The sequence below is a fragment of the Periophthalmus magnuspinnatus genome, chromosome 16 (assembly GCF_009829125.3).
Source record: "Periophthalmus magnuspinnatus isolate fPerMag1 chromosome 16, fPerMag1.2.pri, whole genome shotgun sequence".
NCBI lineage: Eukaryota > Metazoa > Chordata > Actinopteri > Gobiiformes > Gobiidae > Periophthalmus > Periophthalmus magnuspinnatus.
This window is the reverse complement of record NC_047141.1, coordinates 19,615,743-19,642,244: the sequence shown is the minus strand read 5'-3', so window position 1 is coordinate 19,642,244 and position 26,502 is coordinate 19,615,743. Positions and strand designations below refer to the sequence as shown.

The 26,502-nt window shown below is 38.8% G+C and overlaps 1 protein-coding gene across 7 annotated transcripts in view; it reads right to left on the bottom strand.

Moving 5' to 3' along the window:
• LOC117384408 (plectin-like) overlaps positions 1-26,502 on the bottom strand; it is a 74,400-nt gene that overhangs the window by 7,720 nt on the left and 40,178 nt on the right. For 3 of the 7 annotated variants that reach the window (XM_055227830.1, XM_055227826.1, XM_055227831.1), the window contains exons 2-31: positions 20,800-20,861; positions 17,908-17,997; positions 16,929-17,006; positions 16,699-16,803; positions 15,711-15,877; positions 13,601-13,716; positions 13,428-13,531; positions 12,806-12,925; positions 12,186-12,281; positions 11,986-12,113; positions 11,416-11,509; positions 10,262-10,416; positions 9,862-10,168; positions 9,706-9,783; positions 9,469-9,630; positions 9,280-9,384; positions 8,885-8,980; positions 8,685-8,810; positions 8,453-8,605; positions 8,135-8,289; positions 7,911-8,037; positions 7,163-7,346; positions 6,492-6,649; positions 6,052-6,230; positions 5,828-5,966; positions 5,378-5,734; positions 5,222-5,305; positions 5,029-5,136; positions 4,829-4,927; positions 179-3,532 (exon numbers count right to left, since the gene is read on the bottom strand). In XM_055227830.1, coding sequence (XP_055083805.1) covers positions 179-3,532; positions 4,829-4,927; positions 5,029-5,136; positions 5,222-5,305; positions 5,378-5,734; positions 5,828-5,966; positions 6,052-6,230; positions 6,492-6,649; positions 7,163-7,346; positions 7,911-8,037; positions 8,135-8,289; positions 8,453-8,605; positions 8,685-8,810; positions 8,885-8,980; positions 9,280-9,384; positions 9,469-9,630; positions 9,706-9,783; positions 9,862-10,168; positions 10,262-10,416; positions 11,416-11,509; positions 11,986-12,113; positions 12,186-12,281; positions 12,806-12,925; positions 13,428-13,531; positions 13,601-13,716; positions 15,711-15,877; positions 16,699-16,803; positions 16,929-17,006; positions 17,908-17,997; positions 20,800-20,861 — 7,286 coding nt within the window. Of the gene's footprint in view, positions 1-178; positions 3,533-4,828; positions 4,928-5,028; positions 5,137-5,221; positions 5,306-5,377; positions 5,735-5,827; positions 5,967-6,051; positions 6,231-6,491; positions 6,650-7,162; positions 7,347-7,910; positions 8,038-8,134; positions 8,290-8,452; positions 8,606-8,684; positions 8,811-8,884; positions 8,981-9,279; positions 9,385-9,468; positions 9,631-9,705; positions 9,784-9,861; positions 10,169-10,261; positions 10,417-11,415; positions 11,510-11,985; positions 12,114-12,185; positions 12,282-12,805; positions 12,926-13,427; positions 13,532-13,600; positions 13,717-15,710; positions 15,878-16,698; positions 16,804-16,928; positions 17,007-17,907; positions 17,998-20,799; positions 20,862-22,719; positions 23,087-26,502 lie in introns of those variants that run through there. The other 4 variants (XM_055227829.1, XM_033981730.2, XM_055227827.1 and 1 more) reach the window with 4 other exon arrangements.

Below are 26,502 nucleotides of genomic sequence, written 5' to 3'. Positions count from 1 at the left end.
ATGCAATATGTATGAGCACAGTGCAATGTAAAAACAGAAATAATATTTAAACCATATATATGGATTCGGAGTTAGTGAAGGAAATGGATAGAGAATTTATAAAAGAGGAATTGGTTAGTTTGTAGAGATTATTCTCAATGACATAAGCTGCATGGTTATGTCATTATTAACACAATACCTCTTTTGATTTATTTTGAAGTTCCTCTGCCTCCTTTTTGAGTCTAGCCTTCTCCTTCTCTAGGTCTGCGATTGCTTTGCGTAAATCCTCAGCTTCTCTGCTTGAGTTTAGTCTTTCATTTTCCAATTTTTCCACAACTGTATTTTTTTCTCTTGTAGTTATTTCTGTGTCATGGAGACGGGAAGCAATTGTGTCTGCTTGTTTCTTGAACTTTTTGGCTTCCTCTTCAGCTCTTGCCTGGGCTTCACTGAGCTGAGAAACTTGCAGTTTAAGTTTTTCTGCTTCAGCTAATATCTCCAACTGTCTTCTCCTCTCAGCTTCAAGAGATTTCTGGTACTCCTCAGTCTCATCATTTAGGCGCTGCTGCATAAGCTGTTTATCCTCGAGTAGTTTTTGAGCTTGTTCCTGTGCAAGATCCTTTTGTCTTTGCAGCATTTCGGCTTCAGCCTTAAGTCTAGAAGCTTCCTGAATTGCCAGCATTTTCTCTTTTAACATTTTGTCTGCCAGGGCTCGTTGCTGATTAAGATCTTCCTCTGCAATTTGTCTTAGGCGAGCAGTCTCTTGTGCTTCTATGCTAAGTCTAGCAGCATCTTCAGCCAGCTTCTTCATATTTTCAGCCTCTTCTGCAAGCAACTTTTGAGTGTTGTCTTTGTCTTTCTTAATGAGACGCTGATTCTCCTCTTCAATCCTGAGTTTCAGTTTCATTAGCTCCTCCATTTGAACTTTGACTTTGAAAAGCTCCTCCTCCACCTGAGACCTCTGCTTAACAGCATCATCCACCTCATCCTTTAAACGCTGAAGTTCGTCATCAAGGAGAGATTTCTGTTTATCGGTTTCATCCAGTTTAAGTTTCACCTTTGTAAGCTCTTGCTCAACTTGGAACTTTTGCTTTAATGTTTGTTCAGCCAGTTTCTTGTGCTTGGCCATCTCTGCATCAGCTTGTTGCTTTTGCTTTAGCGCTGAGGCTTCTGCTTGTGCCCATTTAGCAGCTTCAAACTCCGCCTCTTTCCTCAGTTTCTCTGCATTCTCCTGTGCTTTGGCCTGGTTTGCAGCTTCTTGTTCAGCAGCAGCTTTCTGCCTCTCTGCCTCCTCAGCTTGCTGGCGAAACAGGGCTGCCTCCCTTTCTGCCTTTTCTTTAGCTTCCGCAGCTTCTTTTGCTAGAACTCTTGCTTTTTCATATTCCTCCTTCAGTTTTTTCTGCATGGCACCATCTTCTTTCTGCTGAGCGAGAACAGTCTGGACTTGGTGCTCGGCTGCGGTACATTTAAGTGCTGCCTGCTGTGCTGCAACAAGCTGCCTTTCAGCTTCTTGGTCAGCTTCATCTTTCTGCTTTCTGGCTTCTTCAGCTTTCTTCCTGAGCCGTTCCAGTTCTTCCAAGGCTGCCTTTCTCTGCCTGGCTGCCTCCTCCTCTGCAGCTGCAATTTTCTTCACTCTTTCCTCAGCTTCTCTTCTACGCATTTCTTCCTCTAAAGCAAGCTTTCTCAGTTTTTCTGCCTCCTCTTCAGCCCTGAGTTTGCTCTGTTGAGTTTCGTCAGCAATGTTTTTTAGTTTGTTAAGTTCGAGTTCTAGATCAAGTTTGCCAGAGGAAGCTTTTTCAAAGTTGAGCTTGAGAATTCTAATTTCTTCTTCAACAATTCGCTTTTGTTTGAGGGTATCATCCACAAGTGTCTTTTGCCGTTCCATTTCAGCATCTGACGACTTTTTGAGAAGGACGATCTTTTCTTCAATCTCCTGCTTGTGCAGATTAGCCTGATCTTCCAGAGCTTTCCTCTGGTATGCCTCGTCTTCAGCTTGGCGACGTAGTCTTTCATTTTCTGCTTCCTTTTCTTTTAGGGCGATTTCAGCTTCTGTTTTGAGGCGGGTGGCTTCACTAATTGTGGCCAACTTTTCTTTGAGGATCCTCTCTGCTTCAGACCTTTGACGAGCTGCTTCCTCTTCAGCTATCTGTCTTTGCTGCTTGGCTTCTTCAGCGATAGCTCTGAGCCGACTTGCCTCATCTGCTAGATCTCTCATCTTGGCAGCTTTGTCCTCCAGAAGCTGTTTGCTCCTCTCTGTATTGGACATGCTCTCCTGTTCTGCTTTGAACTTCATCTGAATAAGTACATCCATTTCACTCCTCACTTTAGCTAACTCATCTTCTAGTTGTTTTCTTTGTTGCTCGGCCCGGATTACTTCATTCTTTAAACGGTATAGTTCATCTTCCAGAAGGGACCTTTGTTGCTCAGCGTTGTCATAGTCTGCCCTGAGACGGATCAGCTCCTGTTCGGCATTGAGTTTCTGTTGAGCAGTGCTATCAGCAAACTTTCTCTGCCTCTCCAGCTCCTTCTCTGCCATATCCTTTTGCTTTAGAGCAGACTCTTCGGCTTTAGCTCTCTTCTTAGCCTCACGTTCAGCATCCTCCTTCTGTTTCTCAGCATCTTCCTGTGCAATGGTCTTTTTGTGGGCTTCTTCCTCAGCTTGAAGCCTTAGTCGCAGAGCCTCGTTTGCTTTTTGACGCCATTTCTCAAGCTCCCTTTCAGCCTCTTCTCTGGCATTTTCTGCATCAGCCTGTTGTTTTTGAAGACGTGCTGCTTCCTGTTGTAGTTGAAGTACCGCGCCATGCTCTTGTTTCAGGGATTCTTCCAACTTGGATGTTTTCTCCACAAAGGACAGGTGTTTACTCTGGAGCTCAGCAGCAGCACTTTTCTGGGCAGCTGCATGTGCCACCTGTATTTGTCTGTTCTTTTCTATCTCAGCCTGTTTAACTCTTCTCTCAGCCTCCTCTGCCTGCATTCGGAGGTTTTCAAGGTCTTCCAGAGCTTTTTGCTTGTGGCGTGCAGCCTCTTTCTCTGCATCAGATTTGCGCTTGAGCTCTTCTTCTGCTAACCGTTTCTTTTGGGTTTCTTCATTGACCTGTCTCCGAAGTTTCTCTGCCTCATCTTGAGCAGCTTTTCGGAGTTTTTCAGCTTCATCAGCTTTGTCACGAAGTTGCTTAAGCTCAGACTCTGCAATCATTTTTTGTGTAACTGTAGTTTCTAGTTGGATTCTTATTAGGTGTATTTCCTCCTCAATCTTTGCCCGGCTTTGAAGAGCTTCTTCTACCTGTTGGGCTTTGTCATTGATCTGTTGCTCGGAAAGATTTTTCAGCTCATGAAGTTCCAGTTGGATGTTGGACTTTTGTCTTTGTGCATCTACGGCTGCGATTTCTCTTTTGCTCACTTCTTCCTGCATTCTAAGTTTCAGCTCATTAGCCTCTTTTTCTGCTTTGGCAATGGCTTTTGCTTGAGCATCAGCTAACTGTTTCTGTTTGTCTAGTTCAGCCTGCATCTCGGCCATTTTTTTCTTTTCTTCCGCTTTGAGTTTCTCTGCAGCTTTCTGCATTAGTGGAAGCAAATTATAGAGAAAGGATTATAATCAAGCATGATATGTTACAGGTAATACTTTACTTTAAATAACTATACTACATAGGACAGTTGTGCTTATGGGAACAAGCACAAGCTGGTCCCACTGGAGAATAAGCCATTTAATGTAATGTATTACCAGTAAGTGTTATTGTTAAAGTTAGCTTAGATCACGTCAAAGAACATAATGCGAATTAGAAAAAATATTAATTTAAGTGATGTTACATTCCCAGTGCAAGTTCAATTATGACTGTAAAATGTTGATGGAGTTTTTCCAATTAATGTATGGATCCAAAATGATCTAACATCACAGCAAAGAAATTAAATGGCATGCAACTGCAGCTGTAGATTTAAAAAAAAATGTATTTTAAATTTGTATTTATTTTTTATTTTTGCATAAACTAATGAATTTGCTAAATTCATTTGGGCCATTCTAACTATTTTTACATTTCCTTTATAAGTTGCCCATGTATACCAATGGTTATTGTTCACATCATTCACTAAAACCAAACCATTCCATGCGCATGGGGTTCTTTTAATCACTTTTTGCCAAAAGGAATTCAGGCTATTTTACAAAAGCATAGTGTTACATAATGAAGGCTTAGCAACAAAGCAAGGGAAAACAGGGCCAGGAGGAGTAGGAGTAGGAAGAACTTTATGCAGCTAAAATGCATGAGGCAGATAAACAGAAGAGTGAGAGAAAAGAATATGATGAAATAGATAGACATGGAAGGATTTATCAATTACCTTTTTAATGCCCAAACAAGTCAAGCATTCATCGTGGTAAAGCACTGGCAAGCAGTTAAGAAAGGTACAGAAGCAAAAGAGGAGGGTTAGAAAATAGGTTGAAAGTTAATTTCATTTGGGGACAGGCTCATGTGATCCTTTAAAAAATTAAGCAGAATATTGTTTAAAAAAATAAGCAAAGTGAAAAAGAACCCCTTTTCTCAGTGGATAATGTACTGATTTATAAATATAATTCATATTAAATTGTTTAATGTTTAAAATCCACTCAACAGTTGTTACTTGTTGATGTTTTAGTCAGCTTAGCCACAGAAACCATACTGATATTTCATGCCTTTTCACAACAAATTGTAACCCATACAATAATTGAATGTGTAAATGTTTTAATTTGTGACAAAGAAAGCATGCATACATGCTCTCGGTGGTCGGCGAATCATTTGAATTGCATTTTTGCATTTGGATTATTTAAATAGTTAGTAAGATTAATGTTAGAACAGAGAGGAAACCTCAGCCAGTTGTCACGTACCTCTTCATCCTCAAGGCGGCGCTCTGTGTCATTCAGGAACTTGATGTACTGACTAGTCAGTGTCATCAGTTCACTGTATCGAGTCCTCAATGTTACATACTAATGAAGAGGGAAAATTAAAAAAAAAATAAAAAAATTTTTTAGTTTAGTTATGAAGTATAAGATACTAATTGTATACTAGTTGTTCTATAAAATCCTACCTCTTGAATAATGTTATCTGAGGCTGAATCTAGCTTGGTTTTCTTCAAGGGTGAAGAGGTAAGAGGCTCCACTTGTGCTTTGTAAGCAACTAACTGTAGTTCATAATCCTGAAGGAATAAAACAATACATTTTACCACTGAATATTTATCTTGTTATCCAAGTTGCATTAAGCTGTCTGTGTTTTACACTTACTTTAATTGTATCAATGTATGATTTGGCATATTTCTGACATTCATCCACTTTGTCTTTGTTGTTCTCGATTTCCTCAAGTAGCTTCTACAATGGAAAAAGCATTAATAAACAATTTGAATGTTATGATAAATAGAATTATTTAAAAACAACACAAACCTTCTCCTGAGCAAGTTGATCTCTCAGGGTTTTTGTATCAGTGATAGGTATAGCTTGTATTCTCTCTTGTCTTTGCTTGGCTTCATTGATCCAGCGGATGAGCCAGTCATAGTTCTCCCTGTAGTAGCCGAGCTGCCGGCCCAGCTGCTCCAGGTCCCTCTGTCGAAGGTCGATCTGGGTGAAGACAGCCTTCCAGCGTTCTTGCAGGGTGGACAAGAGCTGACGGTAGTGGTCTAGCTCAACATCTCGCTCACTGTGCACACGGGACATCTTGTCACTGACAACTGAGGCTTTCTTTAACTCCTCATCCAGGGAGTCAAACACTGGTTGTTCAGCCTCTGCTTCTGCTCGCATTTTCTATCAAAATAAAAATGAATGAAAAATACATTTAACAAGAATATTTTAATGTATTTAGCTTGTACTGTACAAAAATAAACATTACACTACAACCTTGAGCTTAGCTCTATAAGACTCCACTTCTTTGACGTCACTGGGAACAGTGTGAACCTCGCGAAGGCAGTCCTCATATTGCTTGAGAATGCCCTCTGCACCCTGAGTGTTACGGATCACCATTTCCACCGTCTTCAGCCTGAAGCGATTTAGTGTGTTAAGTACTTTACATTCAGATTAATTACAAAGTCAAAATCATTGTTAAATCTGAATGTTCCACTCACTTCTCAAGGTAGACAGAAGAGAGCATGTGGGCATGGTCCATCTTCTGAACTGTGAGGTCCAGCTCTGAGCGGAGCACTGGAGCTGAGGCTGAGGGCTGAGGTGAGTTCAGGACTTGCTGCGTCTTCACAGAGACTTTATCCAAGTCCTTCTTCAGACCATCCAGCTCCACCTGCACTTTCTGCAATTAGATAAAATATAGAGTAGAGTGTAAACACAACAGCTTTTAATCTTAAATGTATTGATTTACACCAAGGACAACACAGGACACTTTGCAGCTGCATCCCATTTCAATTTCACCCCCTGCTCCCATCTATAGTAACTAGTGTTTAGAGCTCAACACAACACAGACCATAGAACGGGTCTGTGGTGTAAACAGCATAATTAAAATATCACTTTGTTGAGATTCATTATGCATAATAAACACATGTAAAGGCTTTACCTTCTGCTCTGTTGTTTTCTGGAGACAATCCTTCAGAGGCTCTGACTCCACTGGTTTTCGGATACGAGCCACAGTGCTGTTCTCGCAGTCCTCGATGTGCATACGCAGGTCCTTCAGCTCAGAGATGTAGTTCTTGCACATTGTCTCATCCTGTTGACCTAAATACAACATGGAGATGATTATTAAGCTAGATAATGTCTGTAGTGTTGTACAATTCAAATTCTGAAAAAAGGAAACTGCTTAAAAACTAACCATAAAAAGCCAAAAGCCAACAACACTGTACTTTTTGATACGCAATCAGCATTTATTTACACCAACCATGTTAAATTTAAGCTTTTAATGTATTTCGTGTATCTTGTGCAACAATGTGACTATAGCAAACCATGCAACAACAATACTATGTGGTTTTATTTGGTCAAAACATAAAAAGGATAATAGTGAAACAATAAAATAAGCTGAGCAACATGCAGTCACTCGCTTATAAGCATGTTTACAGCCTATAGCTTAAGCATTGTTGTGCCTTCACACCACTCACCTTTGGTCTTAAAAGACATTATTTCTGAAAGACGAATTAGAAAAATAAATCCTCTAAATTTCTGTACAGTAAAATGTTTATCTGATCTGCATTTCTACTTTAGATGAGTTAATTTTATTTCAGGTTTCTATATTACCTTTCTCCATAGAGCGAATGAGGTTCTCAAAATGTTGTGTCGTCTTGGCATAGTCCTGCTCCACTTGCATGCGGTCATCGGGTCTAAACATCTGAGAGTCCTGGCTGTCTCTCATAAAGTCCTGGTAATGCAGCTCCAGGTTCCTCATCACCAGTCTGTACTCTTCTGGCTTCATGGACTTGAGCTTTACAATATAGAAAATAGAGTAAGGTTACAAGACAAATAGGATGCCAGGCACTAGGGGGTCCACATAGAATGATGTCTGTGTAATCCCTCAGTTGTCCAGGTATGATCCAAAAATCCAAATCTTTAGGCTTCACTCCTACAACTTTTTGTCCAGTTGACAGATTTGAATTTTTCTTTTACTATCCACAGAGAATGGTAAACTAACAGTGCAATGCAATTTACCAAATTTCAATAATAGCGTTTTGATTGGTCTAATGGTCTAATTTAATGACAATCTCCCATCTTGTTCAACACCAAAGTCATGTAATTGGTTTTAAAAATCCAATCTGTTGTTCTGCACATAATACGCTTTCCTGTACAAACTGACCTAAATCTGTGCATTCAAAGGCAAACCAAACTATCTCAAATCACATGAGTATTGTGCACAATCAAGAGTTGTGCAGAATACTTGCTCAGATATTGTTGCAAATAAGTCATAAAACTTAAAATACAACAGCAGTATTGCACGGGTTAATATATTAGTCTATCTAGTATCTAGTACATAATTTAGCTATAAACTCACCATAGTAATGTTCCAGGAATTAATCTGTGTAAAGTCTTTCATCAGGTATTGCCATGACAACAGACTCTTCATGTCTATGTAGTATTTCTGCCACATCAACACCATCTGTTGCTGCCCTCCATCCAGACTAAACCATAGAAGAACACATGGTCAGTAAAGCACATAATGTCATTAATTAGAGTCAAAAATTACAAACATTTTCTTCAATTGTGCCTTGGGCTGACCTGGCTACACTGTCCAGTGCTTCCTTGTTGATAGGAGGCACCATGAAGCAGACAGAGGGGACCACAGACTCATTACCAGTCCGGTTCAGCACCTTCCACTTGAATGGCTGCGAATTGTTAAGAAGTGCACACTCATCTCCTTTATGGACAGTGATCTAAATAGAAGAAATACAACATAACTTTATCACAATATTCACAATAATCACATATAGTTTATTTAGATGGAATAAACAAAATTATTTATTATTATCTTATATCGTATTTACTGAGAAATCACGAAATTGGCTTGGACATTACACAAAATAATTTCTCATTTACCTCCTGTTGCTTGAAGTCACACACTGCCTGAATGGGCAGTTTTCCTTTGATAGGGGTGGTGGGGTTACGTGGCTTCAGCTGGATGATGGTCTTTGCTCTCTTGTTAAGGCCAGTTACCATAGTCTTTAGTTCATTCAGCTGCTCTCTCTCTTCCTGTTAACAGATATTTATTCATACATATTAATAAAACTATACTATAATATTTATTTTAGCTACTGGATAAGATGCCCACCACAGCATCCTGCAGCAGATCCTCCAGGCGTGTGGCTGTCGTATTGCGATCACAGCTGTACTTCTTTTTCATGTTTTCTTGTGTTTTTGTCATCTTGTCTTGAGCCTCCTTCACATCAGCAAAGAACTGTAAAAAAGACAGGTGTCATTGCTCTGGGCACTAAAAAGTGCTGAATTTTCCAGTAATGGTTGGTGAAGTACCTGATAGTAGGCTGTGTTTTCCTTTAGGTGAGCCTCAATGCAGCAGCACAGTTGAAGGAGCCAGCTCCACTGAGTCTGCAGAGCAGCTGTGAAAGCCTAGATCAAAGATTCCAATAATAAATTAATAATAATAACGTAAGTGGGATATAAATTCAAAAGTATTTTATTTTCTCTGAAGTTAAAGTGTTAAAAGCAGGAAAAAATGGGAAAATGTGTTTTGTTTGTTTTTTTACTTGAGGAGTTTGTGGTAGTTCTGAGCCATCACTGGGTTTGAAAGACTGATACCAAAATAAATTATAAACTAATCTTTATGAAGGTGTATTAAGGAAGTACAATTATAAAATCATAATGTTATTCTGTCTTTTTGGCTGATATAGTATAGGAGTCACAGTCACCTCGACGGTCTTTTTGCCAGGATGGTTATCACGAACAAGTTTGTCACCCATGGCCTGGATGTCATTGACCTTCTTCTCCCGATGTTCAAGTTCTCGCATAAGACCCTAAAATAAAAAATAAAAAAAGGTTATCCATTTGAAAAAAAAAAAAAAGTCAACATAACATAGATTGTACATGGTGAAACATACAGAGTAGTTATCTTTCTTAGCTGTCATATTTGTGTTCCTATCGCTCCAGTCATAGTTGACCTCCTCCTCCTCTTTGTCATTAAGCCACATGAGTTCTTTTGTAGCAGCACTGACAAATGCATGAAGTGAATCCAAGTTTCTCAGGCGGGACTTTGAAGAGTTCTATAAAATAAATGCAAATTATAATTAACTATAGGCTTCCTAATATATTTTATTTTAAATAATTGATGTATTTACCAGTAGTTTTCCATACTGTAGGTCCAGTTTACCCAGGTAGTCTTTATATGTGCCTTTGCTCATTGGCGATAGTTGATTCTGAAGATAATATTGAAATGAGTGATCTATTGATTAGAAATGATTTGTTATTTTGCACATATTTATATTGTGGATTACCTCATCTGTCTTGGCTCGCTCAATCTTAGCCTTAAAATCTTCCACAGTTTGATGCAGTCCACGATGGCTGCCCAGCTGGGACTCCACAGAGGGCTGGTCTGAGCCCCACTCTGCCTCATCGATGCGCCTCTGGTTGTCCTCGACCCAGGCCAATAGGTCCTGTACGTAACGCAGTGTAACATCATCCAGTTCTGGGCGCGCCTTCGTTGTAACCGACTGGACTGTCTGCACCACTGGTGGTGTAGCCTTTAGTCGGAGATTGTAGTCACTGCGCAAATTCACCAGCCTCTCATGTATCCGGTATACTCTGTAGAATTTGGGTCATTTTTAAAAAGATCAGTTTTCAATATATGGAGTATCTATTCCATTTGTCTTGTGTATTTGTCTTTTGCACACCCACCTACGATACATCTGTTCAGCCTGAGGGTGGCGCCCATCTTTAAGAAACTGCACATCATTGAAGAGCAGGCGGATCATGTTGTCTGCCTTGTCCAGCTCTCTCTCCACTTCTGCTGTGTGTTGGGCTGGCTTCCCTGCATTCAGCAGGTGAATGTCCTAAAACCAATAAGTTACATGATCAGTAAAAGTAATTACTTCATCAAACACACACAAAATGGTCATTACATGTTATATTATTTCACAATATATGGGGACACCATAAGGCAGGGGTGTCCAAACTTTTTGCGAAGAGGGCCAAATTTGGTGTGGTGAAAATGTGTGGGGGTCGACCATTGGCCTGATCATTCTTTAAACCATTAATATTAAATGCAAATGAACTATTTAATTATTATTATTTTAACTTTTTATTGCAAATGGCGGTCACCTTTCACAACCAAAATGAATGATACAGAGATTATAAATATGAAAAGCGAACATTTAAACTGTGGTTTTGATAATCACAATAAAATAAATTCATTGAGATTTTAGAATTTATTCACCTCAGAAGTCTAACAAGTAACTGGCCTGCACTAATGTGAAGGGTGAAACTGAGATCTGGACTGTAGTAAAGGGTGAGAGTCAGTTAGTCTTGTCCTCGCACGTTCCTTATTAAAGTTCATAACCAAAAATGTCTTCTCACATAAATATGTCAAACCAAACAAACTCAGCACTTACGTAGCAAAGGTTTGAATTTCTTTAAACCTGTCTTTATCCAGTTGGTGATAAAAGTCAGTGAGAGCACGCCTCGGATTTTGCCATCTTCTGGTAAAATATAATATTGCTTGTACATTTGTATTTTAACACTGGTCAACAGTGCAAGGGGCCACACATAATTATTTTTATTCCAGAGGCTAGGGGCCAGTGGAAATTTGTACACGGGCCGCAAATGGCCCCCGGGCCGGACTTTGGGTATGCCTGCCATAAGGATTCAAAAATATAAGCATACAATTTCAGTCTTTTTAATCACACTCAAGACCAAAACTGTACCTGGGGCTTAGTAAACCTGTTTTACCTTGATCAAGGCCTTGGTTTTAAAATGTAGTATTAATTTAGTATTAATTCCAAATGCCTACACTAAATACTGTTTGTAAATGAACAGATATAACAGTGACTTACCTTCTGCAGGAGGGCCTCCAAATGAGTGAGCTGATCATCACAAACACCAGACTCCATTTGGACTTTGGTGAAAATCCTTTGCAGTCTTTCAAGTCTGTGTGAAAAACACAAAAAGATTATGACACTTGTAGAACAGATACAATGCAGGCTTCAGAACATTCTTGTGGTATTCAGTCATTAGTCATTTATATTACAGCTTACATCCATCTATGCTTCAGCAAGTATTCCAATCTATGAGTGTCTATTAGAAATGCCATGCTAAAGGTCCTATTCAAAAGAGCTCGTCTACTTTGCAGCACAGACAGAGCAACTGTCTGTCTTCTGTCCATTCGGTCATTCCTTTTCTCAGACGGTAAACAAGACTCCAACATGAGCAAGTATCCCGTGACATCCCTTTTTCCACACACAATAATATTATACTTGTAAAACCATTTCTAATTTAAATAAAATCTCATGACCACTTCAAAAACCTTCTTGTTTTTATTGCCAACATTGTCACAAGATGAAATGTTCAAAGATGGGGTTCCCAGACCAGTGTCACTATATACCATAATGCATGACTCTGATTACCTTTCAAACTCTATTCTGAGCAGACGCTCTCTCTCGAGAATGGCCACGTGCAGCCGTCCCCATTCCTTCTCCACATCAATGGGATGGTAGCCTGGTGGGACTTTCACCTGACCAGCATGTACTGCACTCTGTGGCGAAAAGATAATCATATGTAATTTGATAGTTCATAACAACTTATTTGACTGTAATAGAACTCATACCTCAAATGTCTGGTAGATTTGTTTTGAGTGGTTCTTGTCAGTCTCTTTCACTGGCAGCTCTGTCTCCTTGAACTTGAGGAACTGGCGCCACAAAAGCTGAAATGAAATATTCAATTATAGTCATAGTTGTATATTTTAACAAAATGATTTTTAACTTTATTGTACTTATAATTTGTATTGTTATTGTTGCATGGTTATTTACTTATCTCTTGGTTAGGAAAACTGCATAGTTTTTGAATTTTGAATAGTATTACTTTATACTGCATACAGAAACACATAACCATTGAATTATCAAAGAAAAACACAGACTTTTATTCTACAGCCAACAGGGCGGGGTCGAGAGGAGACTCACATTGTGTGCCTTTTGGCTGCATTATCTCATCACTGACACTGCCCCACCTACAGTATAATAAAGTGTTTGGACAATGGACATGTGGTTTCTGTCCACAGCTGTTCTCTGCCACGGAAATGTCCCTTAAGCTATCAAATAACTCCTCTAGTGAACGAAATGGATTGCACAGTTTGATAAAGATTAAGATTTGTGACCATGGCAAATTCATACATAAATAAATGTTTGACCATATCTAATCTAACTATGCATAAAAAAGAAGCTAACTTACCTCTATCTCCTCATAGCTGGTGGGAAACTTCTTCTCTTCAAAGATGACAACATGGTGCCGAATCCACTGCAGTAGAAGTGTCACTAGCTCGTAGTACTCCTGCCAGCGCAGCTCCAAGTCCTGCAGTGAGAATGAGACAGTCGTGAGTCCACCAGAGACAGCACAGGTCTTTTTCTCTCATGTCTGGACACTCTAACTCTCACACAGCACCTAAACTCAATTTGGACTCAACAATCCAGGTCTTGTGAAAGTGGGTAAGTAAAAACAGAGTAAACACACAGTTGATACAGCTTCTGTTTTATTCATAAGAATTCTGGAGTGTTTTTGGCCAAAGATCTTTAAATACACAAGTGCCAGGCAGGATCAATACAGTAACAGACAAAATAACAAAAAATGTGATAAGATGATGACTAACAATCATTATTCCATTGGTCTATGTTGCAAAAACATCACAGGTTGGCAATTATAATAACTATACTTGGTTTCACAAGACCTCTATTTCACTTTGAAATACTGCAATGATACCAGGAAACAATATATCTAATTGAATTAGGCTCAGTTTTATTTTTCCACCAAGTAAAAAGATCTGAAGAATAACTGTTATAATTGAGCTCATGCTTACATTAGATCTGACTCCGTCAGTTACATCAATGCGGGGCATGACGTCATACAGAGATGAGACGTATGTGATGATGGATTTCTCATCAGGGTGAGGCACGTCAACATCTAAAAAATAATGTATTTAATGATCCAATATATGTATAAAAATAAGAAGTGAGAATTCTGAGGTCTTACCCTCTGGATCCAAAAGGCGGGTGACTCCCAGGTCTCGCTCTGCCACTCCAAAAGCTTGCTCCAGGTTTTCCAGGTTGCTTTGTCTGTACACTTTGCCCATATCAATGAGTCTTGGACTGTTGAAACGCAAACATAGATGGGAGTTAAAAGGAGTTTAAAAGATTAAAATAACAATATAAACCACGCAGTTTATCTAATATATCATGCACAATGCCCATTATATCATTAGACTTAGCTGTGCTGTCAAAATTATAAGATTTTGTTGTGAGAAGCACTTAAATAATCCATTCAGAAATTACAAACATGTTTAAGCCATTCATGTGATTTACAGTGAATTATGTAACTCCTGCCAGCGGCTAAAAGTTGAAGCACCACCTGCTCATGTTCAGCACCTGCATTTTAAACTAAACCTGGGGCCATGTGATTGTTGGAGCTAAACTTCAAATTAAATAATGTAATTTACAGTACAGAGCTGCTAGAAGATCATCATCAAGACACAACTTAGTATGCACATGCTTCTACAGTCTTACACTCTAGTAGTCCGGTCCACGTACAGTGCCCGGACAGGATTTGACCCCACTGGCCTTACTTCCCGAACCGAGTACTGCTTCATTGGTCTAGAGGAGCTACTTATGCCTGCAGATCGGGTAGTGCCATGGAAGCTATGAGACTTCCACCCCTGTCCCAGTTCGTCACCACTGAAGCGTGCTCTGGAGCTATTTGAACCCTGCCCCGAGTCCAATGACGACACCTCCGACGGGATGTCCTCACATAACATGACCACCCTGTCCACACCATTGCTAGAAGATCTGCTGCTAAATCCAAGACTTCTTTTTCGCGATTTGGATTTTCTTTTCAAACTTAGCATCTTGTCAAAATGGTCTTAAATGACATCAGTACAAGCCACTCATGTAAGCGTCGGATATCCCCAATGCAGTTTTAAGGTCCAAAGAAATTTCCAGTACGTCCAAAATTTAAATCATCCATCTTGTACAATCTTGCACCTCTTTCTACATGTTTGATCAAAATCAAAATGGTGTCTCTCCTATTTTCTCTCCAAAAGATGAACACACTTCCTGCAACTCAATGCCCTGTTTTGTGTCCAGACTCGAAGTAACTAGGGTTTTCAGGCTGCAGCCATACAATGTTACAGTAACGCCCATACACCACACCCCTACCCTTTATAACATTCAAATACAGAATCATGTGTCTCCGAAATGGGAAAAGAAGTAGGCAAGTCAAATCAAAGGAAACCTGCCCCTACAGGTACATTTTATTCCACATCATAATACCTATAAATACTAGGACTTATCTCAGCTTTTGAATAATTGGAAAGTTAGAAATCCCTCATACACAAACATTGTATTTACAGTCAACATTGACATTGCATGGTGCTTTGTGTAGCTGGGACTTTTACTTATTATAATAACTTGTATGGAAAGAAGATGGATTAAGTTACCAAGGTATAGTAAAATTTAATAGAAGTGCTTTCTGCAACCCTTTTATATATGTAATTAAGCAAGTTGTGACATTTGCCAAAGTTTAACAGTCAATTTGACAATAAGTAAACAAAAAGAGGATTTATATCATTTGAAGTGTAAGAGTGTATGGATTGAAACGCTAATCAAATGTATTTCTTTGGTTATGTTTTTACATCATCTAAAAGTCTTGACATTTTTTCCAGTTACGGAGCAGGTTGAAGCGGGCATGTTGGAGAGTGGTTTGACATTCCTGAATCTTATGCTACACTGATCTTGATCAGAAAAAAATAAAATAAATAATGAATGAACAGTGAGAGTTGTCATAACAAGTCTATTAATTCCTGTGGGCTGCGTTTAAATAATATTAATTACTTAACTACTCATTTCGCAACAAATGAATAATATATTAAAAATACCTAAATCTATCATTTCCACATGCAGCTTATTGGTGATAACAATCGTGCTGTAGTTTATAACAACTTCTTTGCAGCCTCACACACAGCCTCTGTTCCTTGTGTCATTTTGGATAGAGACCAGCTGCACCCCTAAATCTGACCTAGTTGTATGACAGTAACACCGTAGCTACACCATAGACTGTCTGCTGCCAAAATATAAAAGTCTTTACTTACTAGTGCTTGTGAATGACAGCATTGAACAGTTTCCCGTCTCTCCAGCTGGTGGTGAAGTTGTCACAGCGGATGCCCTGGTATCCATCTGTCATCTTCTGGGACCAGAGGAGTAGCTTTTCTTTGGCCGACATGTCTTCTGACTGACCGTTCACCTGAATATCTGAGATCTAACATATCATAAATGGATTTTATGTTAAAATCTGACAATTTTAAATGTATTTTCATTTTACAGGAATATAGGAAATAAATTAGTTATTAATGGAAACCAAATGGTATAACTAAAACCAACTTGATGAATCCCAAGAGTTACCCAAGAGAGTGGTATTGTATGAGTAAAGTACACACAGATTAATTCAATGCATACTGTTCAAGGTTGGACACTTATTTACTGTGATGTTGTCTGCCCATACAATAACACTTCATAAAAATTACTTTTAAAATCACTCAGATTTACCCCACTGTCTCATGCCACCATTTGTGATTATGACACCATCACACCAACCATGTCACCATGTCACACCAAAACTATGAAATTTGACTTAGTGCTTAATCTACTTGTGAATAAAGAAGTGAAATTTCATATCTCTAGGGCTTTCACCAGATCTTTTCTCCAAACCACACCTCTTTTGTGTCTTCATACCTTGGGCTCATGGGAAACCTGAAGAGTGAAGCTTAAGGGCACGGCGAATGTTTGGAGCCATAACAGGCCTAATCATGGGAGGATACAGTATCAAAAAGCACTGCAGGCATGAGAGCACACCTACAGAGAGTGACTCATACTATAAGCCAATGGTGTGCAGTGTGCTACAAACTACACATTAGTAAACTATGTTAGCCTATGTTGGCAGGAATTACTGTGACAATGGAAGGAATTGTGAAGACCAGGATCCGTTCGGCGTGATTCCAGGAGATGGGAAATGGCAGCTGATAGTTGCAGATCCCAGAGACAGAGGAATAGAGTGATAATAAAATAAAATACAACACTGACAGATGAGGAGACCTGGAAGTGAAGGATGATGGTCCATATTAACCCCAGAGTGAGTTTGGGGTTTCCGTCAGCGATGTCATCATTTCGGATGTTGACAAGCTTCACCTGCACAAACACATCATTACAGTGAATAGTAAAGTCAGCTTGTAACTGTGGGTGTCCCTATTCCCAGCAACAACATGCAAGGTATATCTTTACCGTTTTCATAAATACTCATTTTTTTTATGTACCTGTCTGTGTCGGAGGAAGTCAAGTGCTATTTGTACATTCTGCAGTTTGTGGAATCGCATGCGGCCTTTCTCTCTGGGCTGTGAAGCACACAATAAACAAAACATAATTAACCACCAGGGGTCATAGATGTGGAGGAACACAGAGAGACACAAAGTAATATTGGGAGTTATACACAAGTTGCTTACACAAAACCACACTGGCTACCAGTTACATGATAGTATTCAAGTATATATATTTCTTTCTTTTAGGCTGCCTAAAAGATAAAAAATACATATTGTAATTGAAGACAAGATGAAAGTTACCAAAGGTAATAGCATTTTGTGATCACAGTCTGATAGATATACAACAAAAAAAGTCTAAATGAAATAAGACATTTCTGATGAGAATAACAGCCATGGCCATGGTTATGACTGCATGAGTAAAGACTAGTCTGTAGACGAACAATAACAGTGGATGTCTTGTCAATGATACAGCCAAGTCTGGAGCCCAGAGTAATTAGACTCACCAAACGAACGCTCCTGACCATATCTCTCTCCCGCGGCTAGCAAGAGGAGTGCAAAGAGAGGAAAACAAGCCACACAACAGACATCAGCTCTCACAAGCAAAGGTTATAGAAAGGCAAAGACCAGAGGGGAAGAAGAGTAGTGTAAAATGCAGTGATCACACCAAGCAGCCAATGTGGAGGCAATGTGATTATTGTTTTTGAAAGATAAGCAGAGTTGAAGCTGCAATAGAGAAAAATTGAGTCCTCAAGGCATCAACAAGTAACATAAGAAAGCAAGGAATTAACAGCGCAGCTCAAATGTTTATGAGAATTTGAGATGAATCTCATACTGGACCATTGTTTAGTGAGGCTCTGTAATGTAAGTCCTAGTAAAAAGTCCTATTTTAAATAGTTACTGCACAGCAATGCAACCTGCCAATTATTAATAAAGTACAATAAGGACTCGAACATCACATTCTTCATCTTGGACTCACCAGGGTTTCCCCAGAGAGGACCTCCAGCAGGGAGATCAGGTTATGTCCATCCCGAAGGTCTTCGTAGAGATCTGTCACATGACGATGTGCCTGCAGAAGAAACAGATAAATGAATACATATTTTTATAACCAAAAGCAACATACAACACTCATTTTAAGTGGTCAATTGTCAAGATATGCACACATATCTAGGTATTCAAACTGTTCTTCCAAATCAGACATTTTCATAACAACCTATTTTAAAGTCTTGTGACTCCTACCGCATGACATCAAAAGTGGAAAATTTAATTTTGTAAAAATATATAGCATTAAAGTAATAGTCTGTTGAAACCTGTAGATAAGAACTCGCGCTGGTGAATCTAATTACAACAGTGTCCAAATCTTTTTGAAGTTGGATACATGCAATCACACCGATGATGTGTAATACAGTGGGCACACTCATGCTGAAAGGCCTGAAGGACCTACCTCTGGCTTCTAGGATGCAGAAAGAGAATAAGGTTGGAGGAAGTGATGAAAAGAGAGGGGAGAAAAGGAAGGGAAAATGACAAAGATGAGACATTAAATAAACACTGAATCATATCCATAGCACATGATATGATTACATAATTAGAAACAGATGTTATTGTTATTTTATTGTTTTTTATATATGACTACTTAAAATCTGGTGAAGATAGGTATGTAAAAAAAATAAAAACTTAAATTCCCCAACAAGTTAAAACATAAGCTTGGTATGATTTAAACTGACTCATCTTTTAGCTCCACCCAGCCAATGGAGCTGTCTAAACCTGCACAAACCAGTAGGGGTCACTATCACCATGCGGCTAAACAGAATACAACCCCATAAAGTCAAACTATCATGTTCCTTAACCTGGGCACTTGTCATTCTTATTTGAATAATGTGGATTACTAAAACACCTGGATTCAGTGTCTGTTGATGTTGTTTATACAAAGGACACATCTTTCAGCACATCCCATTTGCCTTGTAAAGAACCTGCCACCCTGTCGCTGCTGAAAGGTGGGCGTTACTCTTACAAATTGCTCTCTTTAAAAGCACTTCTTTGTGACCTGCTCTTAAGTGAAAATCATTAGCACACATGGCCAACTGTTATCCCCTGGTGTGTCTGTGATCTGTTGTCTGGAAGCAAGACACTTAACATGCCTAAACTTTTACATCAGGAGTGTTGTGCAATTTCTCTCAACTACAGCAATTGGTGAGACATGGCTTTTCTTCTTGCTTTCCCTGTTCAGTCTCCCACACTAAAACATGATTTAGCGAGTCCATGTAAACCACCTTTTTATAGCTTTCCACAGTTGCACCCAACTTAAAGGCTACTTGTGTCACGCCATTAAATCATGTTCGGCTCTGCAAGAGAGGCAAAAAGTCCTCAACACTATTCCGTACATTCTGCTCTATATGATGCATTTTACTGTCAATTCAAGTCTTTGTAGTTGCACTATATTTTGTTTTACTTTTCCCATTCCCACTCCCCCTTTTCAGAATAGTTTGAAGTACCATGTGTATACTTTTTTTCTACAAGCTTTGAAAAGTACTAAAATGACCTTGCACTTTACAATAGCTGTCAGTATCTCTTTTGTAATCCAGATTTGTGGTACTATGCCTTCCTCTATATCGTGTTGTGTAGTATTAATGAAAGGTTTGTCGCTTCTTACAGCACAAACTCCCGACCCTACTACCATGTGCTACCGTTAACCCTGGCCACTAAGAGCCGCCTTTTCAAAGCGAGATAAGTGTGTCCAGATGTGTATGAGTCACTCCACAAAACTGACGGGGAACACTTAGGATTAATACGTCAGTTCCCCTCCGCTGGTAGCACAGGCCGCTGCATATGCATGGAAAGGAAAACACCACCTTCAGGCTTATTTTAACCCTCTTGTTCCATTCATGAAGAAAAAACATGAATAGGGCAATGTCTGTAGAGCATGACAATGTAACATTCTCTATATAGGAAGCCAACAGAAAGTATAGGCTAGATTTAGATGTGATAAACGTTGTGTGAGCTATTCTGAGTAAGATATTAGGTTACACTGTTCCTGTTTTATAGACTAAATAAAGCAGTAAATAATTATAATGGTAAGTATAATGAGAAATCTATGTTGGCGGTAGATAAAATACACATATCCATGAAAGACCACAGATGACATATTCGGCATTGCCAATGGTGGTTTCCTGGGCAGGGATATAACTACTCTCTTTGTTTAGGCAGCACATTTTTCACTCTTAATGAGAAAGTCTAGAGTGAGTGCTTCCTTGTTTGCCCTTTGAAACACTGAAAGACTCGTGGCGTTAGTTTAGAAATGCATAGATGAGGTAGGTGAGAGAAGACAAATGTACATCTAGTGTTTGAATAGTCTCTTTAGTGGTGATAGAGCTGGTAGGTTTCTCCATTTCAGTGGCCACATGTTTTAAACAAAGGCTAAAGTGAGGTGAGGAAGTTATTGTCATTTGTCCGGTTATAAATCCCTTGTTCAACTATTGAGATGAGTAAAAGAAAATATGGCTGTAAAGTGCATTCAGGATAAGATGTTTCTGATGTTGTTAAAAGATTTATCAGCAATTATAAGTCATTGTGTGCATAAGGTACAGTTAGGCTTGAGCGGTAATAAAAGCTTGTTGTAAAACACTGAGATAAGTTACTGAAGGTGGTTTAAAATATGAATCAGAGCGACAATTAACTAACCTAATTAAGCAAACTGATATGGTTTTAACAGTGCTTTTTAACTTTGGCCAGTCATGCTGTTATGTAAGAGTAGGATGACCAGGTCCAAAGAGTCTATTGAAAGCTTGTGGTAGTTAGTTTCTTTGTAGTTTGTCATGTCATCTTTTATTTGTCTTGTCTTCCGCAAAAAGAGAGGACAAGGAGGGAGGCTTACATTTATCAAGTGCTTGTTCACCCATTTTGTGAAGGTCTTCTTTTGTACACGGTCCCGTTCATCTGCAAACAGAAAGGACAGAATGTTCAAACTATCAGAAAGTAGGGCCGCAAAATACATAACATATATTCATGAGCCACATTTTCAGACTGTGAATGACAAAATCATTGCATAAGGATTTTATAGCTTTCTGGGTGGTTTAGACCTGGTTTAGTTCTGAATCAAGCCTAGTTTTGATTGCAAGTTCATAAAATTACATCCCTAAACTACTGTGTCTGCTAATCTAATTCATCACACCATTAAATTGATAGCTTAAAGGACTGAATACTGACAAATAAACCTTTGGATCAAAAATAATAAAACTAATAAATCTCCTGCCGTGTGGAAAGGGGTGTCACACCTGCATGTGACTCAGACCATATTACAGTGCATCATCAGATGAGCCATCATTGTCTCAGCCTGACAGGAGTTGCCTACAGAATACAACAACTCACAACATGACCCGCTCCATCATGAAAACACCTTCATTTAGAGTGAAGAAGACATGGCTTAATTATTAGAGACAGTATAATTTGCCGACAAGAAACAGCAGGATCTCTGCATGTAACACGCCCCTTGATATAATAAGCCCTTAATGCTCACATTGTTCCAAGAAAACCACGAGGTGTGTCAGTGATATCCATACACAAGCTTTGGATAAAGTTGTTTGATCTGGGTAATGTGGTCGACTTAATTTCTTATGTCTGCTGCCATCTTTAGTAGTAATAGCTTTAGAAACTTTTATAGTCACAAAATCTCATCAGTTTAGATTAAATAATTGATTCAATATAAACTCCCTGTTATGTGCAACATTCTGAGGACCTTAACACATTCAAAAGTTATAAGAGCTAGTTTTAAATTTGTTAACCACTTTGGCAACTGATCCAAATTTTCATCATTCTGAAACCCATGATAGTGTTTTCTCCATGGGGAGGGGTTACTAGCTAACTTCTGCTTAATGTGTTATTGACGTTTCTATGGAAACATAAGTATACCTTTGGCCTCTCCATGTGTCACTAGGGATTGCGTATATTATACTGCCCATAAGGTCACATTGCATATACGTAATGACCTTATGGACAGTATGATGCAATACTGCACATTAAGGCCTACTATCAAATCTTTAACCAGTATGTCAAAAAGGGTGTTGGTTGAGTGAAAAAAGGAAGGACTTAGTGATACCCTTACATGGATGATCACCAGTAAGAACGTAATGGTATTTTGCAAACTTGTGTAAATGGACGCATCATCTCAAATGTCAGCAGATACAAACAGGTTTCACAGAGGTGTGAAGTTTACAGAACAAAACACAAGTGGAGTCCCAGTGTCGCCCTTTAGGGAATTGCAAGAACATATATATATATAACATCAGTCATTAAAATAAACATACTCAATTACAGCAAATATTAAGTCTGGCAATTGGTATTACAGAGAAAATATATCAACTTCTATCAACAAAGTAATCCAAAGATTCAATGGAATTGTGTAATTTTGGCTACTGTGTACTCTGTAACCACATAAGTATGACTCACTTTGTCCAAAACACATCTGTGTGATGCAGCCAAAATTATGAATGGCCTTAACTGGCCAATACAATGTTAGGAGGATGCTGATGTATTAAGGAAGAGGTGTTTCCCTGTTTAGGAACAACCCAAGATCAAGCCATCATTATATAATTACACAATGAGATGAATTGGAGAATATACCAGAACAGCCAAACCTAAGTGAGATCATTATTTTATATTTTTATTAGAATTTTTAAAAGATAAAATATGTAGGCATTTTTTGTAATACTAAACCTCTCAGTTATTCTTTCATCCCAAAGAATAAAAAGGTCAAACTATATCAATTCCTTATATAAAATATAAAAGCCAGCATTACCTTTCCTGCCATCCGTTGACTTTAGCATCCCCTGGTAAAAACTGTCATCTGAAGGCATCCTGTCTCTGCCAAAGCTATCAGTGGAGAAATTCCTATACCTCTGGTGTTGAGAGGTCATTGTTGTAATATATTCTTCCAATTAATAAAACAAAGTATAAAAAAGTATGTCCAGTAGTTCACTTCTTGCTCCTGAGTATCCCTTCTTCTGTGCTATGATCCAAAGCTCTTCACAGACCAATGATTGCTCTCCTCACTGATTGGGTTGCCTCTGCCCTTCCTTTTCTCTTTCACTTTATTCCTCTGCACTGAATGGTGCCTGTGGGCTATAAAGTCTGGGCCTGTCCCGTTGTGTGATGTTGAGTGTGTATTTAGTGGTGTGGTTTGGGACATGATTGTGGGTAGGGCTTTTGGGCACGCCCCTTCTCCTTTTCTATGTTTTGCCTGGACATGGAGGATGCAAGAGCACTAAAGGATGAGGTGTGGTAACCCGCACGCACTATGGGGTAATCACATTATTTGTTTGAAGACTATGTAAGGGAAAAAGTGTCATCTTTTTTATTGGCAAGTTCATAGATGTAACTTTAACACTATTTAGCATTGCAACACATGGCTGGAGGTTAATCATTACTTATTTACAGCTACAGTTGTTAGACGTTTGACACCAGCTTACTCACAGTGACACTAGAGCTGGGAGGGGAGAGAGAGGAGGGGAAAGGATGAGACACTTGGAGGAAGGGCTTGAAACGATTCCAGACAGTGATGCACCACAACCACGCCCTGGGCAACATAGATTTGTCCAAAAACTAACATATAGTCATAGGTGAAAACAGAGGCTGTATGGTTTATCAGGAAATCATGCCAAATATACCTGATGATGTTTAATAGTGATGCATTGGTTAAGTTCTAAATATAATTATTTCTATTTACCATAGGGCAAAAAAATAAAAGGAACTGTCAGTATGTTTTTCACTGTACTAACAGTAGTAAACCTACCCGCCGTGCTTTGAAACTGAGACGCTTAAAGGATAATAGCTGTATCACATGGAGAGATGACATATTACTTGATGTTATTTTAATTTGCTTTTGATTTAAATTGCTAAAATCAAATGAAAGATTGTGAAGTCACACGTGTTCCTTACTGGGCTTCAGACCATCTCATTGCTATTTTACTTTAGTATAAGTTTATATGGTTCTTAAATTTTCGGTCACTTTAATAAGCCATGTCTGCACTGTTGTTCTGATGCTGCTGTTGCATATATTTTCTACTAACTATTTTCTAAGTATTTTAATTTATTTTTAAGCATATCTTTTTTTTTAACTCTGTGCATGCCCTTATTTGTATTTGTATCTATTCAGTGTGTTTTTATGATGCACTTTGTCACAAGTTCCTAGTTTGTGAATTTCTGCCTTTGTTTGTTTCACAGACAAAGGCAATAAAAGTCTTCTGATTCTGATTTTATTCCTTCTTCTTTATAATAACTGATTGCAGAAAAAGTATGTTACTTTTTAACTTCCATATGTTTGCAAGGTCCATAATCCATAATCCATAAGGAATAAGTAGAAAGTGAACAGAAATAAATTGGCAATTTATCTTCAAAATGAATAGTCATCCCCTACCAGTGCAGGTGAAGCAATATTAATATATAGGTTTGAAATGCACCTACACTTAGGCAGGGTGTGTCTACTTAATCCACCCCTATAGCCAGAACTGCACATATCCCACCTCCTCAGACTGACATCACCTTTATCAAGACACTAAACCCACTTTTTCTTCAGAGGAGAAAAAGACAAGAGACCTGTACTGACATGAAGGGTACTTAATGGGTTAGTATAAGTGTGTTGACTCATTTTCAGCCACGTTTGCAGATTTGCAGACACACCTTTGTAGTTCCACAATGCCTAGGCAAGTAAAGGAATTAGGGAGTGGTAAGAACTGAACATTAGGACTCCAAAAAGCCACTGCAATCTTACATTTTCATTAAGGAAATAGGAATATCGCTAGCTGTCATTCATGATTATTCAGGTAATGTGAGATCTCGATGCAACATTAGCCAGTAACAGAGCTGGCAGCAAAGCAAGTGCCAGCATCGACCTCCCAAACCTCAGGGGAAACATTAGGAGGAAACCCACATGGGAACTGCACAGGATGCAAACTCGCTGGAACATCTTAGTCATGAGCGCTTTGTTTAAAAACAGACACATATGATTAAGGTCTCGACATGCTTATTACCCAGCGCCTTCATCTGGTCTCATCAAAACCAGACGGAGAACTCTGGCTTTTTATAAGTGGAGAGAGCACAAACGTGAAGAAAAGTACAGTGTTTTCTTAGGTAAATGACAGGTTAAGCGCTCATCAGTTTGTCTAAGTTAAGTGGACGGGATGTGTGCCACTGATTATGCATTACCCAGCGGTCACTCCAACACAATGGCTAAATCCTTTAAGCTTGAACAATTTTTAACTTCTTTGTTTTCGAGAGACATGTTGGATTATAGTTTTGTATAATTGTATCCTAAACACAAGACAACCACAGACACAGCGTGGATTTATGGGTTGTGGTTTTTGAGAACTGCATTACCCACAAGTCCTTGTTCGCATTTCATCATCACGTTGTGTGGCATAGCGGTCTTTATGTCGATCTGATGAGCAGAATTCACATAGCCTTTTGCCAATCCAAGCAACGATAGGTGTTAGATATCGAGGAATTATTTGAGGGGTAACTGATAGAAGATAACCATTCATTCGGGAGACTCAGCCAAGCCAGGAGTGCTATTTAAATACTCCGCTACAATGCCCACCATTCAAAATAAATATATAAACAGAGTATGTCTTTTCAAAAAATATAGACAAATATGGACAGCTCTTTGTTTTTGTGACCCTTTGCTCAATGTCAATGCAGGTGAAAGAGGAAATGTTTTATTGCGATATGTATTCATCACCACACCCGTCAGAGAAAGGAATGCTGATAAAAGTACAGAACACACCCTGAGTTATCACCTTAATGCCTCTGTAAAAAAAGTTAGAAAGATAGCAGTTCTAGGAGAAGATACACAGAGACACTCATAGAGACAGATATATGGATGTTGCGCCATATGTTTATAGCTTAACTGTCTAAATATGCTGCTTAGGTGTAAACGGTGCATAACAAGAGGGTGATATATTGTTTTAAAGTGTTTTATTAAGGAATTAGTGCGATAGGCCAGAAATGATGAATTTAGAAAGAGCAGCAATTGACAGAAATTAGAATTGTGAAAATTTAGAGTACCGCTTTGTAATAACTACACTAGACAACAAGACTTACTAAGCCTGAATCATTCTTTGTTCATTATGATTTAAGTCTTTTTTCAAGGCTAATTAAAGCATAGTTATTATAAAGTGTTGCCTAATTTAGATTATCTGTGACTTTCGTGAAAACTTCAGTGTTTGTAAAGCCCCGTATGTCAAAGTTGGATTTATGTAGTTCATGGGCAATTTGTCTCAATGCTGTCCTGAGTCACTGTCCTGTTAATGGCCCCTGCCTCACAGTGGCTTTAAACAATGTTGTCAAATTAGATCCCGCAATGAAGATGCAATCGTCAGTTTAACCCAGACAGGACTGCTCCCAACAGCTGACTTTTAAAATAGGTCCAATGTTGATCTTTACAAGCCTCCGTAGAAAGCTTCACAAGTGGGACTTAACCTGTGTGTCAAATGATAATATTTCATTTAGTGCAGTCACATGTTACACACACAGCATAGGGATGATACATGCAAGGGGCTGATGGAAAACATACACTGCCCTCTAG